Source organism: Hypanus sabinus, chromosome 21, assembly GCF_030144855.1.
Source record: "Hypanus sabinus isolate sHypSab1 chromosome 21, sHypSab1.hap1, whole genome shotgun sequence".
NCBI classification, from domain to species: Eukaryota; Metazoa; Chordata; class Chondrichthyes; order Myliobatiformes; family Dasyatidae; genus Hypanus; species Hypanus sabinus.
The window spans coordinates 10,432,481-10,452,153 of NC_082726.1; the positions used below are offsets into that span (position 1 = coordinate 10,432,481).

A 19,673-nucleotide genomic window follows, 5' to 3' on the forward strand; every position below is an offset into this window, starting at 1 on the left:
AACAGCTCGAATGCCATATTTAAGTTTGCTGATGACACCACTGTCATTGGCCAGATCAAAGGTGGTGACTTATCAGCATATAGAAGGGAGATTGAAAAACTGACTCAGTGCCATAACAACAACCCCTCTTTTGTTCATTGTCAACAGGATTAAGGAGCTGATTATTGACTTCAGCAGGAGAAAACTGGAGCGCCATGAGCTGGTCCTCATTGGGGGATCAGAGGTGGAGAGGGTCAGCAACTTTCAATTCCTCGGTGTTATTATTTCAGGGGACCTTTCCTGGACCTGGAATGTAAATGCAATTATGAAGTGCAAGTAGTGCCTCTAATTGGAAGTTTACTAAGACTTGGTGTGTCATCTAAAGATTTGACTATCTTCTATAGGTGTGTGGTGGAGAGTATATTGATTGGATGCATCACAGCCAGGTATGGAAACATAAATGCTCTTGAATGGAAGGTCCTACCAAAAGGTGCGGATATGGCTCAGTTATTCACAGGTGAAGCTCTGTGCACCATTGAGCATGTCTACTGTACATGGAGCATTGTCGCAGGAAATCAGCACCCATCATCCGGGATCCCCACCACCCAGGTCATACTCTGTTCTTGCTGTTGCCATTAGAAAGAAGGTAAAGGAGCTTCAGGACTCATACCACCAGGTTTGGGAGCAATTGTTACCCATCAACCATCAAGCTCTGGAACCAGTGAGAATAACTTCATTCAAGTTCATTCGGCCTATCACTAAACTGTTCCCACTCCCTATGGACTCACTTTCAAGGATTCTTCATCTCATGTTCTTGATGTTTATTGATTAGTTACTTATTTCTTTTTTATTCTTTGGTATTTGCAGTTTGATGTTTGTCCAGCTTCTTGGGTGCAATCTTTCATTGATTCTATTATGTATGTTGAATTTACTGTGATTGCCTGCAAAAAAACAAATCTCAGGGTTTATATATGGTGACATGTATGTACTTTGATAATAACTTTATTTCAACTTTAAGATTGGAATTACCAAGGAGAGATTAGAAAGTGAAGGTGGTCAATGGAAATGAGAAAAGGCAGGTGCAGAAAATGAAATTAAGTAATGATTTTTGTTTAGTTTTATTAACTTACAGTGCAACAAAAAATGTAATTTAGACATAATAAGAAATCTATATGTGTTCTGAGCCAAAACCTAGTAGATTATCAGACTAGAAGGTACATGGAGCATTGTAAAACAGAAGAACTGATTGTGAGTTTCAGGTAAGTTGAAGGAACATATACAGTGGCATGCAGAAGTGTGGGCACCCTGGTCAAAATTGCTGTTACTGTGAATAGTTAAGTGAGTAGAAGATGAACTGATCTCCAAAAGTCATGAAGTTAAAGATAAAACATTCTTTTCAACATTTTAAGCAAGATTAGTGTATTATTTTTGTTTTGAACAATTTTACAGTGGGGAAAAAAAGGAAAAGAGCACTATGCAAAAGTTTGGACATCCCAAGAGATTTGAGCTCTCAGATAACTTTTACCAAGGTCTCAGACCTTAATTAGCTTGTTAGGGCTATGGCTTGTTCACAGTCATCATTAGGAAAGGCCCGGTGATGCAAATTTCAAAGCTTTATAAATACCCTGACTCCTCAAACCTTGTCTCAACAATCAGCAACCATGGGCTCCTCTAAGCAGCTGCCTAGCACTCTGAAAATTAAAATAAATGATACCCACAAAGCAGGAGAAGGCTAAAAGAAGATAGCAAAGCGTTTTCAGGTAGCTGTTTCCTCAGTTTGTAATGTAATTAAGAAATGGCAGTTAACAGGAACGGTGGAGGTCCAGTTGAAGTCTGGAAGACCCAAGAAAACTTTCTGAGAGAATTGCTCGTAGGATTGCTAGAAAGGCAAATCAAAACCCCCGTTTGACTGCAAAAGACCTTCAGGAAGATTTAGCAGACTCTGGAGTGGTGGTGCACTGTTCTACTGTGCCGCGACACCTGCACAAATATGACCTTCATGGAAGAGTCATTGTAACGTTCTCCTTCGCGTGTCACGAACGCCGAATTTAACGTCGAGATAAACCACAGTTAATAAGAACCAGATCGCAGCAAGATTAACCATTTACTGTTCACTCTTCACATTAACATATGGTGAAAACTGTTGATAAAACAATACAAGATTGATACAGTATTTGTTCCTTCCTTAATATCACATTTCAAGTGTAAATACTTGCAAAGGTGACTATAACTACATTACACTAAGGTGCAGTATACAGGGAGAGTTTACCTGCTCCATTGACTACTTTAAATACACTTCCATGCAAACTATCCGCGACTCTTTAACTAACGAAAGCATAAACATTATCTACCGTCGTTACTTCTAACAGGATCGGCATTAACATCTTAGTTCAATATATCGATTATCTATTAACTTACAGCGTTGCTCTCACTGTGATTTCTCATGCCTGCAAAACAACTTCTGCTCGGGTCTGCCTCGTGGTGAGCCCCCACCCTCGCGCTAATTTCAAACCGGTATTTTCCCACAAGACGCGGCGAAACCGGATGTGACGTCATCGCATGCCGATATATTTTACATGCAATGAATATACTTTAAACACTTCTAATTCTAACTAGAAAATACTATCGAATGAATTACTAAGCGGAAATATTATAAACTAAATAACTGTCGTAAAGACAGCACACTCCCCGCTTGACCTTCGTAAGGTCACAATGAGCAGAGTACAAAACTTAGTCTCTTAATCAGTCATTGGGTAGAAGTAGAATAACTTCTGTAACTGGTCCTTGGTAAATTTTCACATCGCCTTGGTTGGTAGTCTTCAATTCGATCTTCCTGACATGTCCATCCCCGCTAGGGAATGTAGCAGTGATTCTGGCCATTGGCCAGCTGTTGCGATTGTCCCTGAGCAGGACTAAGTCTTCAACTTGAAGATTCCTTCGGGGTTCTGTCCACTTTTGTCTCTGTTGCAACAAAGGTAGATATTTTTGTCTCCAGCGAGGCCAGAACTGATTTGCCAGAGCCTGGACTTGTCTCCATTGCTTTGTGTACAAATCCTTGTCTGAGAAGTCTCCTGGTGGAGGAGGTGCTCCTGCCTTCTGCGTAAGGAGCGTTGATGGCGAAAGTATAAAGGGGTTTTCTGGGTCAGAAGACACAGGTAGGAATGATTGTGCGTTTATAATGGCTGTGACCTCTGCCATTAGGGTGCACAGTACCTCGTGGGCCAATCGGGTGCGTTGCTGCATCTCAGGTTTCCTTTTCTGGGTTTTCCGTAAGGACGTGAACCGTTTGACTGCCTGCTCTTTGTTATCTGGTGAGCGCTGGCGTGGTTCTCTGAAAGGCAATGGGGCAACCCCATTATTTGCTTCATCTCTGAAGACCTTGGTGTCTTTGGGTTTTAAAGAAATGGTATCTTGAGCTGATTGTGCAAGTTTGATTCCGTGCTCGGTTTGAACGAAAACTGACTGACCTAGCGTCTCGTCGGTTACTTTACGCTTGGTAATGTCTTGTTGTGCTTCTTCAGGGTACACCTCAGTGAGGCAGATCTTGGAACAAGAACGGCTTGACTGAGTTTGACCGCAAACTTCTGTACAGTTCGAGCTGACAATTGTTGTCCTGGAGTGAACCTCTCCCTCCCCGCCGTCCTGTTGTGGGGGTGAAGGAGCGTTGTGGGTTCTTTCATTCTTGACTTCATCACGGAGCCGTGAGGGTAAATTTCCTTCCTCGTATGGATGTGATGCAATCGTGACTCTCTGAGGTTCCTCGTAGCTGGGGAAGTTATCGAATACGTATGGAGAGGGGAGACGAGCCTGCCTGTCTATTTGAGACTGTACATAGTCGCTTGTGCGTTCCAGTCTGGTCCTTTCTAAAGTAGATCTTACTGCGGTCAGATCACGCGACCCTTCAGCTTCTTCTATGTACTTTGCTTCCGCCATGGCAGCTTCTTCTTCTCTTTCTAGCTGCAGCACTTGCAACTATGTCGATATTTTTGCCATTTCCAACTGGGTTTCGGCTTCTCTGGCGGCCTCTTCTCTTTGGCAGCCTTTTCGGCTTCTCTGGCGGCCCTTTCTGGATTTCGGCTTCTCTGGCAGCCTCTTCTCTTTGTCTGGCGGCCCTTTCTTTCTGGATTTCGGCTTCTCTGGCAGCCTCTTCTCTTTGTCTGGCGGCCCTTTCTTTCTGGATTTCGGCTTCTCTGGCAGCCTTTTCTTTCTGGATTTCGACTGCTCTGGTGGCCTGTTTCATTTTCAAAACTGCTTCTTGTTTGGCGTAACGCAGTTGCACCTTGGCGGCTTCTGCCTTGGCTCTTGCCTGTGTGGACTTACTTGATGTCGGTTTACTGCCCTTGTCGCTGGGCGGCGTCGACTTGATGCTGGATTGAGCTGACATTGCAGCACTTGAAACACCAAATAATGCCGCTTTTTCACTGTAACGTTCTCCTTCGCGTGTCACGAACGCCGAATTTAACGTCGAGATAAACCACAGTTAATAAGAACCAGATCGCAGCAAGATTAACCATTTACTGTTCACTCTTCACATTAACATATGGTGAAAACTGTTGATAAAACAATACAAGATTGATACAGTATTTGTTCCTTCCTTAATATCACATTTCAAGTGTAAATACTTGCAAAGGTGACTATAACTACATTACACTAAGGTGCAGTATACAGGGAGAGTTTACCTGCTCCATTGACTACTTTAAATACACTTCCATGCAAACTATCCGCGACTCTTTAACTAACGAAAGCATAAACATTATCTACCGTCGTTACTTCTAACAGGATCGACATTAACATCTTAGTTCAATATATCGATTATCTATTTATTAACTTACAGCGTTGCTCTCACTGTGATTTCTCATGCCTGCAAAACAACTTCTGCTCGGGTCTGCCTCGTGGTGAGCCCCCACCCTCGCGCTAATTTCAAACCGGTATTTTCCCACAAGACGCGGCGAAACCGGATGTGACGTCATCGCATGCCGATATATTTTACATGCAATGAATATACTTTAAACACTTCTAATTCTAACTAGAAAATACTATCGAATGAATTACTAAGCGGAAATATTATAAACTAAATAACTGTCATAAAGACAGCACAGTCATCAGAAGAAAACCTTTCCTGTGTCCTCACCACAAAATTCAGCCTCAGAAGTTTGCAAACAAGCCTGATGCATTTTGGAAACAAGTCCTATGGACTGATGAAGTTAAAATAGAACTTTATGGCCACAGTGAGCGAAGGTATGTTTGGAGAAAAAAGGGTGCAGAATTTCATGAAAAGAACACCTGTCCAACTGTTGAGCACGGCAGTGAATTGATCATGCATTGGGCTTGTGTTGCAGCCAGTGGCACGGGGAACATTTCACTGGTAGAGGGAAGAATGATAATGGCCCTAAACACACCTCAAAATCCACAATGGACTACCTCAAGAGGCGCAAGCTGAAGGTTTTGCCATGGCCCTCACAGTCAGCCGACCTAAACATCATTGAAAATCTGTGGATAGACCTTAAGAGAGCAGTGCATACAAGACGACCCAAGAACCTCACAGAACTAGAAGCCTTTTGCAAGGAAGAATGGGCGAAAATCACCCAAACAAGAATTGAAAGAATCTTAGCTGGCTGCAGAAAATGTTTACAAGCTGTGATACTTGCCAAAGGGGGTGTTACTAAGTACTGACCAAGCAGGGTGCCCAAACTTTTGCTTCAGGCCCCTTTCCTTTTTTGTTATTTTGAAACTGTAAAAGATGGAAATAAAAAAGTAATCTTGCTTAAAATATTAAAGAAATGTGTCATCTTTAACTTTATGCCATTTGGAAATCAGGTAATCTTTTACTATTCACAGTAACAGAAATTTTGACCAGAGGCGTCCAAACTTTTGCATGCCATGATACCAGTCCTCATAGAAGGATCTGTAGTGGAGAGAGTGAACAGTTTCAAGTTCCTGGGTGTCAAGATTTCTGAGGACCTAAGCAGGTCTCAGTGTATCGAAAACACAAAGTACACTGCAGATACTGTGGTCAAAGCAACACGTACAACACGCTGGAGGAACTCAGCAGGTCGGGCAGCATCTGTAGAAGCGAGCAGTCAATGTTTTGGGCCAAGACCTTTCGTCAGGACTGAAGAGGGAGGGGGTAGGGGCCCTATAAGGAAGGTGGGGGAGGGTGGGAAGGAGTAGGCTGGTAGGTGCCAGGTGAAAAACCAATCAGAGGAAAGATCAAGGGGTGGGGGAGGGGAAGTAGGGAGGGGATAGGAAGGAAAGGTGAAGAAGGAATGTAAGGGGAAAGCACTTTGTGTAGTAGAAGAAGGCAGGATCATGAGAGAGGTGATGGGCAGCTGGAGGAGGCGGCAGAGTGAAACTGGGTTGGGGGAAGGGAGAGGGAGGGGATTACTCACAACACTTCACTTGTGAGTCTGTTGGGGTCATCTATTGCATTCGGTGCTCCCAGTGCAATCTCCTCTACATTGGCGAGATCCGACGCAGATTGGGAGACCGCTTTGTCGAGCACCTCTGCTCTGTCCACCACAATAGACGGATCTTCCAGTTGCCACCCACTTCAACTCTGCTTCACATTCCCATTCGGATATGTGCATACATGGCCTCCTCTACTGCCATGATGAGGCCAAACTCAGGTTGGTGGAACAACACCTCATTTACTGTCTGGGTAGTCTCCAGCCCCTTGGCATGAACACTGAATTCTCCAACTTCCGGTAATTCCCTCCCTCTCCCTTCCCCCATCCCAGTTTCACTTAGCCTCCTGCTCCAGCTGCCTATCACCTCGCTCATGATTTTGCTTTCTTCTACTACACATAGTGCTTTCCCCTTACATTCCTTCTTCACCTTTCCTGCCTATCCCCTCCCTGCTTCCCCTCCCCTACCCCGTGATCTTTTCTCTTATTGGTTTTTTACCTGGCACCTACCAGCCTTCTCCTTCCCACCCTCCTCCCACCTTCTTGATAGGACCCCTGCCCCCTCCCTCTTCAGTCCTGACGAAAAGTCTCTGCCAGAAACATTGACTGCTCGTTTGCACGGATGCTGCCCAACCTGCTGAGTTCCTCCAGCTTGTTGTATGTGTTGCTCAGTGTATCAATGCAGCTGTAAAGAAGGCAAGACAGCGACTGTACGTCATTAGGAGTTTGAAGAAATTTGGTATGTCATTAAAAACGTGTACAGATGTACCATGGAGAGTGTTCTGACGGGCTGCATCACCGTCTAGTATTGGGGGAGTGGAGGTGGTGGTGAACTACTGCACAGAACTGAAAGTAGCTGCAGAGGGTTGTAAATTTAGTCTGCTCCATCTTGGGTACTAGTCTACAAAGTACCCAGTACATCTTCAAGGAGTGGTGTCTCAGAAAGGCAGCATTCATTATTAAGGACCCCCAGCACCCAGGGCATACCTTTTTCTCATTGTTGCCATCAGGTAGTGGGTAAAGAAGCCTAAAGGCACACACTGAGTGATTCAGGAATAATTTCTTCCACTCTGCCATCGGACTCATAAATGAACATTGAACCCATGAACACTACCTCACTTTTTAAATATATATTGCTGTTTTTGCACTGTTTTTAATCTAAACTATATGTATATGTATACTGTTATTTATTTATTTATTTATTTACTTGCTTATTCTATATTATGTATTGCATTGAATTGCTGCTTCTCAGTTAACAAGTTTCAAGACAGATGTCGGTGATAATAAACCTGATTCTGATTATAGCAGAAAGCTCTTCAATGCTTGCTACTAGATATGAGAGCTAATGATATGCTGACTGAGGTATTCTGTAGCAATCTAGCAATTGTAAATGTGTTAGCATTGACCACCCTGTCCCCAGTATTGAAGCCCGAGACTGATCTTGTGACTACCTCTGTTATCTTACCCTCTACCCTACCCAACCCAAACCCATCCTATTGACTGGAGATCTTCCCCACTCCATCAGCAAACCACATCTGCCAAAGGATTTGCTGGAGATTGGATTATTACCAACAAGCTTAGCATTGACAAAGGTCAGGAAATTCCTCACTCACACCAGTCTGGTGTGATGAGGAGCCAGTTTTCTGGTTAATGGACAGTTTGGACAGTGGCTGACTCAGTGATTGATGGGTGCTGCAACTGTCCAGCAGTATCACCTATGTGCTGGTTGGTTAATAATATATTCTGAACATCAAACTAATTTCTCATGAATGATGTGAAAGGCAGTGGACTGTTTGAAAATGCCAGTGTTACACACAAGAGTTTCTGATTGACATTTTTCCATCAGGACCGTGTTGCAGACCAGTCCATCTCAGGCTGACATTGAAATATTGCAGCCCATCAACCTTCAGCTTGTAGTACAGAGGAATCTGGCAGCAGACTGGTATCACAATATCCCAAGTGTAGAAATCAAAGGAGACTTGAAAGCTGTTAATGTGAGTAACATCGAGTTATATGGGTATTTTCATTATGTTTTCACTTAAAAGTCTTCATGTAAGTTAGGGCATAGACATAGTGCTTTGAATAAGGTTAGTGCCAAATGACAGTCTTCGTTGATTGTGTACTTGGATTACATATTACAAAATATGCAATGTAGAGAGGAAATCTTGTCAGGATATCCTCTCACAAATTGCTAATCTTACCTGATGTTTATTGCTTTGAAAATATGACTGTGTTTGTGCTGTTCTCCCCATCACGTTTTTCCCTTCTATATGCTGTGCAAACAGTGCTTAACTGGGAGAGCAAGATGAAAATCTGCCTACGAAACATCGCAAGTGTGCTTGTTCTTGTTAATGATTCTATTTCTGAAACTTTTTCTTCTGAAGTCCTTTAATTTTAACTTGTTGTTCTGTTTCAGGTTGTCCTTGGTGAAGAAGACCTAACTGTTCTGATGAAAGTCATTGAGCAGAACCTCAGTGAAGGCAGCCAAAAACCAAGTTCACCCAAGGCACTGAAGGATGAAATAAAAAGTAATATTAGCATAATATTGTTTGTACTAATTCACTTGTGAAACCCTGAACTTTTGCAATTGGGATAAAAAGCTAGTGAATTATGAAAAAACATCTGCGTTGTTTCAGGAAAGTCTGGCGACACTTTTGTTTCCCCCCAGTATGTTCTTAGGTGTGTTGGTTGTTAATGCAAGTGACTCATTTCACTGCATATTTCCCTTCAGCCCACAATGATTTTCTGAACCATCTAAAAAGTAAATCAAATCCGTCCAAAAATGAATCAATCCTACCTACATATCCCTCCATCTTCCTCACATTCACGTGTCTGTCTAAATGCCTCTTAAAAATCTCTATAACGCGTTTGCCTCTACCACAATACCAGGAAATGCATTTCAGGCATCCACAACTCTCTGAGTAAAAAATGTACCTCTCACATCCTCTTTGAACCTACCCCCTTTTACTGTCAATGCATGCTCTCTAATAGGAACTATTAGATATCTCTACCCTGGGTAAAAAATACTCGCTGTCTGCTCTATCTGTGTCCCTCAAATTTTATAAACCTCTATCAAGTCAAGTCACTTTTATTGTCATTTCGACCATAACTGCTGGTACAGTGCATAGTGAAGATGAGACAACGTTTTTCAGGGCCATGGTGTTACATGACACAGTACAAAAAACTAGACTGAACTACGTAAAAAAACACAACACAGAGAAAGCTACACTAGACTACAGACCTACACAGGACTGCATAAAGTGCACAAAAACAGTGCAGGCATTTACAATATATAATAAACAGGACAGTAGGGCAAGATGTCAGTCCAGGCTTCGGATATTGAGGAGTCTGACAGCTTGGGAGAAGAAACTGTTACATAGTCTGGACGTGAGAGCCTGAGTGCTTCGGAGCCTTTTCCCAGACGGCAGGAGGGAGAAGAGGTTGTATGAGGGGTGCAGATCTCCCCTCAGCTTTCGATGCTTCAGAAAAAATAACCCAAGTTTATCCAGCCTCCCGTGGAAGCACACACCCTCTAAACCAGGCATTGTCCTGGTAAGCCTCTTCTGTACCCTCTCCAAAGCCTCAATATCCTTCCTATAGTGGGGTGACCAGAACTGTATGCAACACTCCAGATGTTGTCTAACATGTTTTATAAAGTTGCGACATAACATCTTGACTTTTGAGCACAATGCCTCAACTAATGAATGCTTACCACCTTATCGACCTGTGTTGCCACTTTCAAGGAGCTATGAACTTGGACCTCAAGATCTCTCTGCTCAGAATACTGTTAAGGGCCTTATCAGTGTACTTTCTACTCGCATTTGCCCTACCAAGGTGCACTACTTCACATTTATATGGGTTTCTTTTCCCATATCTGCAATAGATATATATACCTCCACTGCCCTACCTTCATCAATCTCAAACGTCACCTTGTTAGAAACGAGGTTTGCAGGTTCAGCAGGGTACCAAGACGGGTCATGGAATCTTGGCCTTCATTGCTAGAGGGATTGAACTTAACAGCACGGAGATTATGCTGTAACTGTATGGGGTACTGGTGGGGCCACACCTGGAGTACTGTGTGTAGTTTTGATTTCCTTACTTGAAGAAGGATATACTGGCTTTGGAGGTAGTGCAGAGGAAGTTTACCAGGTTGATTTCAGAGATGAGGGTGTTAGACTATGAAGGGACCTTGAGTCGCCTGGGACCGTACTTACTGGAATTCAGAAGAATGAGAGAAGATCTTATAGAAACATAAAATTATGAAAATTATGAAAGGGGTAGATAAGATAGAGGCAGGAAGAGTTGGGGGTGTAGATTTAAGATTGAGATGAGGAGGAACTGCTTTTCCGAAAGAGTGGTAAATCTGTGGAATTCTCTGCCCATTGAAGTAGTGGAGGTTACCTCGGTAAATATACTTGTGACAAGGTTGGATAGAGTTTTGCATAGTAGGGGAATTAAGGGTTATGAGGAAAAGGCAGGTAAGTGGAGATGAGCATGGCCAAATCAGCCTTAATCTTATTGAATGGCAGAGCAGGCTCAACAGGCCAGATGGCTTACTCCTGCACCTACTTTTTATGTTCTTATGAAAAACTCAATCAAGTTGGTAAGACAAACACAGGCAGTTGGGACTAAATCTCTGGGCAACAGAGTCAGCATGGATGATTCCATGCTGTATGACTTTATGATTCTATGTCTCTAATTGCCTAATTTGTTTGTTTGAGTCCACAATCATGTAAGTAAATGTGTAATGTGTTTAATTGAACTTTTTAACACTATGTATCTACCTGTGTATGAGAGTCATTGCCACCTTTTTTTTAGAAGTTTTGCTTTTTAGGGAATTCTTTGCTTTTTTTTTACTTTTGGAGACTCAGATGCTCACAGGAACATGCCAAGCCTGATGTACTTTATGAAAGATATCAACTCAGGTTGTATACTGCTGTGCCAGGATACAGGTTCAGATCTCTGCCTTCCTCACTGCTGTCCTGGGAATCCAGCATGAATCCCTGTCCATCAGTGCTTGTCCAGAAATGAATCACTCCACAAATTGATGTGGAAAGGCTGCCTGTGAGGATTGATGTTAAAATTGCCACTTTTTTCAGATGTAATGCTTTTAGGGAATTCTTAGTTTTTTTTTAAAATATGCATTTAGAGATGTTAGTAGTAATCCCTAGCAGGGGTTAAAATTTGCATTAGTGAAATTTGTGCTTTTGATTGTTCAGAAAGAGAAATTAAACTCTTCAAAAACACAGTTTGCCTTTCTTGCAACAAATAAACCATTCTTGTATCTTTGCTGTATTGGTAAACTGGACTTCAATATCGTTGTTGAATTTAACTTTAATAATAGTTTGTGCATTGATAATTAAACAGGAATAAGTAAAGATCCCATTGAGGCAGCTAAATTGGGCAAGATCGTGGGAAGTAGTAACTCAACAGCAGATCAACTTATGGAAATTATGAAAGGAAGCGTGCCAAATAATGTTATTAAAGTTCAGCTGAACTTTGAAATTAAAGAGGTGAGTTGTGGTTTCTGAGTTTGAAAACTAAAACCTTTAAGAGAAGCCTTACAGAATTGATTTTATTAATGTTGCCTAATAGTTTCAACTCCTACCTGAGCAGGCTGCTAAATGTTTCTTGAAATGGGAAGTTCTCTTCGGAGCAAGCTGTGTAAAAGAGAGCATATAAAAAAACTAAATTAATTATTCACTGTTCATTTTGATCCTTTTGCTTTTGGAGAAAATAAGCAAGCAGAACTTTTACTGAACCAAATTGCAGAGGACCAACAACACAATTTGCAGTGCTGTTTTGTGAAATAAGTTGTGCAGAATGAATGATGGTACCCTTTGTTGTCAGAAGCTCCAAACTCTTAGTTCAATCTTGCATAGACTGCAGAGAGCAAACTTGAACAAAAATATCAAGAAATACCTCGACAACATTGACAATAAGGTGAAACTATGGCAGAATTCAGAGCAGGTGACTGCATGCTTGGAGAGTGGAGAATGTTGATCTAAGTTATTGTCAGTGTTGGCTTTGACCATATGTATAGTCATTCTCCAGTTCAGAACTCTTAACTATTTCTAACTCAACAATTCAATAGCCAGGACATGGAGCTGCCTTGTTTCACTGCGACTAAAGCTGAGGCTTGAAAATCATTTGGATCGATTGTGGCAGGTGAAGAGCACAGGAGTTTTGTTGACATCCTTGCCATTATTTAATCTCAAATATCCATAATGCAGATCATCTCATTGCTGCTTTGGAATGTTGCATTTAAATTAGTTGCTGTTTTTTTTCTACAAAAGTGATATATAACACTTCAAAATTAATTTTGTTCAGTATAAAAGGCTTTGAGACATTCTGAAGGCAAATGCAACCATCACATTGCACACTACAAGCACACAGCAAAATACCATAAGCAGCATTGAGATGCTTGCCTGGTGTAACTATTTGACAGGGTGTAAGGAAAGTTGTTTCTTTGAAATTATACCCATACTTTAACTTGAACTCGACAATTAACATGGTTTTGGGACAAAATGCTACCTCCAACAATATTGGATTCTGTTGCAACCACTTAAAATGATCAGCCTTAATTCTGCTGTGGAATGGGTGCAAGAGGAAACCTGGCATCATGTGGTTTCACTTCAGGATCCTGTGCTTTCCAGTGAAATATTAGTCATTATCAATTTTACAAAGTTATTCACATATAAATTAATGATTCATTTTTTAGTCATTTCCATCATCTGTCATTTCTGTTGTTACAACTATCATTTAGTTGTGCTTCCCTGCTGTCTGCCATCTTATCAGTAACATTTTCATTGATTGGGAGAGCCACAGTTCAATCCTGTGGTGGGAATGTAGGACAAAATATACAAAGATTAATTTTTGAATTGCGATTAATCATTGATTTAATACCACAACTGAATTCTGTGCTACATCACAATAGAATGATAATAGAAGTAAAAACAAAACACTATTCATCTATTGTTTAGAAGAGTAATTGGATTTTGTTATGATTTCAGGTCAAAGTAGAATTAACAAAAAAAATTAACAAGCATCAAAATCCATTTCTCGTGTTTCATGTGGCTCAATTGGGAACTGAAACCAAAATGAGAAACTATGATTTGAGTGCAACAGCATACCTGAAGAAAATTGGTTTGAACTGCTGTGAATTTACAGGTAGGATGAATGCCTGAGAGAATCACAATAAAAGTAAAATGAAGTGTGTGAAAAGGTCTTCTCCTCATCCAGGCATTTTGATGTGCTAACCTCACCATCTCACCACTCAGCTTCTGAGTACCCCTGTTGTGTTTCAAATACCCACTGAACTTCGTCAAAATGTGCATCAGTCTCAGTGCTTCTGATATTGATACTTATCCAGCCTGCACACTGGTTTTACCATCTGTGTCTATTGTATTACATAATCAAAAAGTATACAATGCTTTTTTCCTGTTAACATCAATTCTCCACATTCTCTACTATTTCCTGTAAACCTTTAAGTTTAATCTGAATACATTAGAATTAGAAACACATCAAGGTTATGTCTGATCACCTACCTCAGTACCAGTTTCCAGCATTATCCATGTAACCTTAGATATTAGTTCTGAATTGACTCAAAACGAGAATCCTTTAAGTATCTAGAACAGTAAATCGATTAAGTTATCCATGTAGCCCTAGACCTGGATACCCATGGCCTTTAATATCCATAAGTATTTCCCTCTTAAATGCATGAGTTATTCAGCTTAATCCTTTTTATTTTGTCAGTAAGAATTTTTTCCCTAATCTATTAAAATGCTCTTGATGATTAAACCTTTAATTTTTGGCTGTGAATTTCAGCATTGAACTTTATTAGTCTTATAATTAAATTGGTTTTGTATTGTATATGGTAACATCTCATTCTGCCACTAGTTACTGTTTACACCTACTTATTAGTTCAGGTGCATTAACACCAATTATCCTCATTTTGAATTGAACTTGCAGTCTTGCTGATATCTGTTCATGTATTTCTCTTACTGTGGAGACAAACTGACTCCATTATAAGCTTTGCCTCATAGGTATGCTTAACGTACAGTACATCATTATTGAACAATGTGTCACAGTATTACGCATTATAAATATTTAACAAGTGTGTATTGAACTATATATTGTTTGAAGAGCCTTTGTGCTTCCATAAAATTCTCGAGGAAAAAGCATATTTTTCTGGCAGCATTATTGCTGAATTGTTGCATGTTTCATTTTTTAAATTGAACCGTCTCCCCATGAGCAGCAGTGGATGCAGGGGTGATGTTTCTTTTAGCTGGGAGTGTAGGGTCTGGGGTTTCAGAAAAAGGGGGATGCTGTTTGATTCAGAGAACACTGGAGGGCTGTGGAGGCAGTGTTGTAATCATTCCAAGCATAGTTGTTATATAGAAGGTTTTGGGGACAGTGCAGGAATTGGCATTGAGGCAAAAGATCAGCTATAATCGTAATGGGTCAAAGGGTTGTGTGGGCTATGCCTGCTCCTTTTTCTTATGCCGTTACTTGTATAGAAGGAATCAAATCCCTTCCTGCAGCAGTTCTGAAATTAATGCAAATATTGATGTGTTTTCCTCCACATGAACCAGAGTCATCCTTGCTTGGGTTTACTGCTGATGAATTCCTTCATGCCCTGACTAGCTTGCCTGAAAATATCTGTTTTTGTTCCAACTAAAATCTGCCTTTGTGTAGATAATAATCTTTGAGTGTTGAGCGTTCATTAAGTAGTCAAGGCTCATGGTTGAGGCCTTGGTGTCAGTGTGTCCAGAAATCGGAGGCCCAAGTTCAGGCCAGGGTTTGGAAATTGTAGGCACGGAAGTCCTGGTGTTGGAGGCTTGTCTGTGTGTGTAATTGGGTGGGTGGGACGAAACATCAGTGGACAGAGCTCTTGTTCTGTTTAGTTGATGTTGTATTGTTTTGCTGAAAATTGTGGGTGTGCAATGTTGACAATGGATTGTGTGGTGACTCTTGCAGACTACCTGCAGCACAACCTTAGGTGTGGTGTTCGTTAACCCAAATGATGCATTTCACTGTATTCTTCAATGTACAAGTGATAAATAACTTGATCTGTATCTGTATCTTAAAAGAATTAATTTGTTGTTCTGGATACTTAAAGGGTTCCCTTTTGTTTGGGTTAATTCAGAATGCAGAAAATGATCCATTCTAAATATTTTTCAGTGCAGAATAAACTTTTAAATTGTAACAGCAAAATTAACTAAATAATACTGAGAGTCAGAAACAATTCACTATTTTTTTTCCAGGACTTGGAATTTAACCGTTCTGGAGGATAAATAATTCTTGTTTAATTTAGATATACAGTGGCATGCAAAAGTTTGGGTATCCCTGGTCAAAATTTCTGTTACTGTGAAAAATAAAAGATGACCTGATTTCCAAAAGGCATAAAGTTAAAGATGATACATTTCTTTAATATTTTAAGCAAGATTACTTTTTTATTTCCATCTTTTACAGTTTCTTCAAAATAACAAAAAAGGAAAAGGGCCTGAAGTAAAAGTTTGGGCACCCTGCTTGGTTAGTACTTAGTAACACCCCCTTTGGCGAGTATCACAGCTTGTAAACACTTTCTGTAGCCAGCTAAGAGTCTTTCAATTCTTGTTTGGGTGATTTTCGCCCATTCTTCCTTGCAAAAGGCTTCTAGTTCTGTGAGGTTCTTGGGTCGTCTTGTATGCACTGCTCTCTTAAGGTCTATCCACAGATTTTCAATGATGTTTAGGTCGGCTGACTGTGAGGGCCATGGCAAAACCTTCAGCTTGCGCCTCTTGAGATAGTCCATTGTGGATCTTGAGGTGTGTTTAGAGTCATTATCCTGTTGTAGAAACCATCCTGTTTTCATCTTCAGCTTTTTTTACAGACGGTGTGATGTTTGCTTCCAAAATTTGCTGGTATTTAACCAAATTAATTCTTCCCTCTACCAGTGAAATGTTCCCCGTGCCACTGGCTGCCACACAAGCCCAAAGCATAATCTATCCCACCCCCCGTGCTTAACAGTTGGAGAGGTGTTCTTTTCATGAAATTCTGCACCCTTTTTCTCCAAACATACCTTTGCTCACTGCAGCCAAAAAGTTCTTTTTTAACTTCATCAGGCTACAGGACTAGTTTTCAAAATGCATCAGGCTTGTTTAGATGTTTGTGCAGGTGTCGCTGCACAGTAGAACAGTGCACCACTACCCCAGAGTCTGCTAAATCTTCCTGAAGGGTCTTTTGCAGTCAAGTGAGGGGTTTTGATTTGCCTTTCTAGCAATCCTATGAGCAGTTCTCTCAGAAAGTTTTCTTGGTCTTCCAGACCTCAACCTTAACCTCCACCATTCCTGTTAACTGCCACTTCTTAATTACATTATGAACTGAGGAAACGACTACCTGAAACCGCTTTGCTATCTTCTTATAGTCTTCTCCTGCTTTGTGGGCATCATTTATTTTAATTTTCAGAGTGCTAGGCAGCTGCTTAGAGGAGCCCATGGCTGCTGATGGTTGGGACAAGATTTGAGGAGTCAGGGTATTTATAAAGCTTTGAAATTTGCATCACTGTGTATTTCCTAACGATGACTGTGAACAAGCCATAGCCCTAACAAGCTAATTAAGGTCTGAGACCTTGGTAAAAGTTATCTGAGAGCTCAAATCTCTTGGGGTGTCCAAACTTTTGCATGGTGCTCCTTTCCTTTTTTCCCCACTCTAAGATTGTACAAAACCAAAATAATACACTAATCTTGCTTAAAACGTTGAAAAGAATGTTTCATCTTTAACTTTATGACTTTTGGAAATCAGTTCATCTTCTACTCAACTATTCACAGTAACAGAAATTTTGACGAGGGGTGCCTAAAATTTTGCATGCCACTGTATGTATTCCACAAAGTTAAGGCTTTTAAAGTGAAGTTTAATCCTTTGTGCTTTCACCTCATTTGAGTTCTGTCTACCTCCAACATTTCTCTTCCTGGAAGCAGATGTTGGAAACACCACTGGTGTCCCATCAAGCACTATGCTTCAGAGTGCTGATTTTTTATTGTTTGTTTATTGCTGAAGACCCAGATGTTCACAGGAACATACTCAGCTTCATGTACTTTATAGAGGGCATCATACAGGAACCCGGCATGAATCCCTGACCACTGGCGTTTGCCCAGAAATGAATCACCCCACAGGTTGATGTGAAAAGCTGCCTGTGTTGTACTAATATAATTAATATATATATGATTTAGACGAGGGAATTAAATGCAGTATCTCCAAGTTTGCGGATGACACGAAGCTGGGCGGCGGTGTTAGCTGTGAGGAGGATGCTAAGAGGATGCAAGGTGACTTGGATAGGTTAGGTGAGTTGTTAAACTCATGGCAGATGAAATTTAATGTGGATAAATGTGAGGTTATCCACTTTGGTGGCAAGAACAGGAAAACAGATTATTATCTGAATGGTGGCCGATTGGTGTTATTGTACACCAGTCATTGAAAGTGGGTATGCAGTTATAGCAGGTATTGAAACCCTGGAGAAATTTCAGTGCTCCAGTGACGTTGGTTGAACTTATTTAAAAGAAAGCTGTACTGTTTAAGAATCAGCTTTTTAATATTTTTGACTATTTTATGTTGATAAATTTTATTAGATTTCTATGCAATTGCCTAGCTTTATTCTCATTGTTTGAATTACTTTCACACATGAAATCTAGCCAGATGTTCTCAAAATAATACCTGATGCTTATTTTGTTGCAGATTCAAATAACAGACCACTTAATTTGATCAGTTCTTCAGACAAAACTGGAGTGGATCTTCTAAAAGTGCAATATATCAAGGTAGTGGTTCATACACGATAGTGTTTTTATACATGGTAGCTAACTGCAGTAAGAAAATGCATTTTGGTTAAAAGCAGCTGGTAATATTGGTGACAATTAATTTTTACTCTTAACAATGTCTGAGTGAACCTAACTACTTCAAGTAATGCTTGAAAGCAGAAAATACTGGAAATACTGAGCAGGCTGGACATCAACTGTGGAAGATTGTTGGCTTTACATCAGAGTTGGAAAATTGAAAAATAAAGCCTGTTTTAATTTTAAGAGAAAGGAGCAGTGAAAGGAATATTTGTGATTGGATGGAGGCCAAAATTGCCCTGGTGATGCCATTTTAGATATGGTGAAGAATGCTTGTTAATAATGTTTGATATGTTGGAGGAAAATAAGGAAGGGATTAGAGAGTAAAGGGAGATGAAAAACAATACTGGAGCCATGTGGTGTTGAAACCAGCTTTGCTGGAGATCTGAAGTGAAAGAGAATGGTGGGAATACTCAGCAAATCAGGTTACGTCTTGAACAGAATAAAACTGGGCTTCTGAAACAGGGCTGTAATCTCCCACCAGACCTTGTCAGTTCTGACACAAACAGGAAAGGCTGATTATCTGAAATTGTTCTCCCCAGTGTTGCAGGATTCCTAGTTGAAGATTAAGAGTTGTTCTTTGAGATTAAATTAAACATTGCTGACAAACAAAAGCAGCGGTCACATTGCGATGAAGAATTAATGTGTATCCGGGCACATCTGATTTGATGTCCATCCCATTACAGACATTCTCTGAGTATTCCCACCATTCTCTTTCACTTCAGATCTCCAGCAAAGCTGGTTTCAACACCACATGGCTCCAGTATTGTTTTTCATCTCCCTTTACTCTCTAATCCCTTTATTCTCTTTATTCGGTCCATTCATCTCCCCCGTGCAAATTATATGTGTTCATTAATTCTGTTGTAAATTTAAGAACGTGCTTCTCTTTCTTTAGGAGCTGTTTGACCTGCTGAGCAGCTTCACCATTTTCTCCTTATTACAGATCTCTGGCACCCACAGTTTAAAAAAAATCTTTCTGATGTATAATCCTTTCAAAAAAATATCTCAAAAATATGTCAGTATCAATAGACATTTTTCAGTTAAGTTCTCCCAGGCTGTAAATTGTGGCAAAGGATACACATGAAGAAAAGTATGTAAATTATAAGATTTGAAGAATGGTGAGCAAATAAACAACTGAATAGGACTAGTTACTAGAACTGACTGTATATTTTTAAATTTTAACATTATAACTTTGTGATCAGTGATATTTTTAATTACAGGCAGATCGAAATGGACCACATTTCAAAACTACTTATGATAGTACTGAGCAAAAGATGACAGTAAGTACAGGATATTCAAAGTGGATTGAATGTGAAATTTTTTATTGCTTTTCCTCTCTTGAAGACTCTTCCCAAGTTTCCACAGATGCTGGCAGATTTGCTGGATTTTTCCAGCATTTTTTTCAGATTCCTAGCAACTT

At 40.4% G+C, this 19,673-nt stretch overlaps 1 protein-coding gene across 3 annotated transcripts in view; it reads left to right on the forward strand.

The window, feature by feature from the left end:
• vps13c (vacuolar protein sorting 13 homolog C) overlaps window positions 1–19,673 on the forward strand; it is a 386,360-nt gene that overhangs the window by 155,913 nt on the left and 210,774 nt on the right. For all 3 annotated transcript variants that reach the window (XM_059945986.1, XM_059945984.1, XM_059945985.1), the window contains 6 exons: window positions 8,230–8,377; window positions 8,800–8,911; window positions 11,751–11,896; window positions 13,397–13,553; window positions 18,099–18,178; window positions 19,474–19,533. In XM_059945986.1, the coding sequence (XP_059801969.1) occupies window positions 8,230–8,377; window positions 8,800–8,911; window positions 11,751–11,896; window positions 13,397–13,553; window positions 18,099–18,178; window positions 19,474–19,533 (703 nt within the window). The remainder of the gene's footprint in view (window positions 1–8,229; window positions 8,378–8,799; window positions 8,912–11,750; window positions 11,897–13,396; window positions 13,554–18,098; window positions 18,179–19,473; window positions 19,534–19,673) is intronic.